General features: G+C 65.0%; 1 protein-coding gene across 1 annotated transcript in view; it reads right to left on the bottom strand.

The window, feature by feature from the left end:
• Window positions 1–369: 369 nt before the first annotated feature.
• The window catches only part of CD81 (CD81 molecule), a 6,013-nt gene continuing 5,538 nt past the window's right edge, over window positions 370–844 (bottom strand). The window contains exon 6 of the mRNA XM_015565465.1: window positions 370–844. Coding sequence (XP_015420951.1) covers window positions 729–844 — 116 coding nt within the window. The 3' untranslated portion in view covers window positions 370–728.

Raw genomic sequence — 844 nt, 5'->3', positions numbered from 1 at the left:
GCCCCTCCAGCCCTGCAAGATGCTGCTTGGCCAGAACCACCCGGCTCCGCTGGGCACCCAGGCGGGCAGGCAGGAGACTTGGGAGGGGCAGGAGGGGGAAGGCGGGTCTTGCAGAGGCTGCCCCAGCTCAGCACCTCCTGCCCCCTCCAGGCCGGGTGCACAGGGGTGAGGGTGGGGTGAGGTTGGGGGAGGATGTTTCTGGGGGCACATGGAGCGCTCCCCAGACCCCCATCACCGCCCAACGGGGTGGGCAGCATACCTGGGCCCAGCAAGGACCACAGAGCTGAGCCCCATGCCAGGCTCCTGCCCCCTCTCACCCCTCCGTCCCCCCGCACCCCAACCTCACACACGGTGGCACAGGCGGCGGTGGCGTGTTACATGCCTAGTTTCTCCTCCTTTATTGAGTGACTTTCAAGGTGTAGTTACAATGGAAGGTGCCGCATTAGAAAGGACAGGTGCGTCGAAGGCAGAGGCTGCTCACAGACCCAGCTCTGAGGCCGGTGGCAGGAAGGGAACGAGGATTAAAAAAGGCGGAGCCTGTGGGGGCGGCAGCCTGGCTGAGCAGGCAGAGCCCCCACGGGGCCCCAGCAGCAGAGGGGACCCTGCCCTGCGGTCCCCAAGGCCTACTCCTATGCCACCTACAGGAGCTGTCAGCCCCGGAAGATAATGGGGAGCAAATCCTCCAAAGTAAAAAAGCTAAGAAGTGTAGCAGAGTAATACCGGGCAGGTTATCTACAAGGCGGTGCCCGCCCCTCTCGACGTCCAGGCCTCGGGCAGCGGGCGGCCGGCGGGCGGGGCCTCAGTACACGGAGCTGTTCCGGATGCCGCAGCACAGCACCATGCT

The sequence above is a fragment of the Myotis davidii genome, unplaced genomic scaffold (assembly GCF_000327345.1).
Source record: "Myotis davidii unplaced genomic scaffold, ASM32734v1 scaffold880, whole genome shotgun sequence".
Classification (NCBI taxonomy): Eukaryota; Metazoa; Chordata; class Mammalia; order Chiroptera; family Vespertilionidae; genus Myotis; species Myotis davidii.
This window is presented reverse-complemented; position numbering and strand designations above follow the sequence as displayed.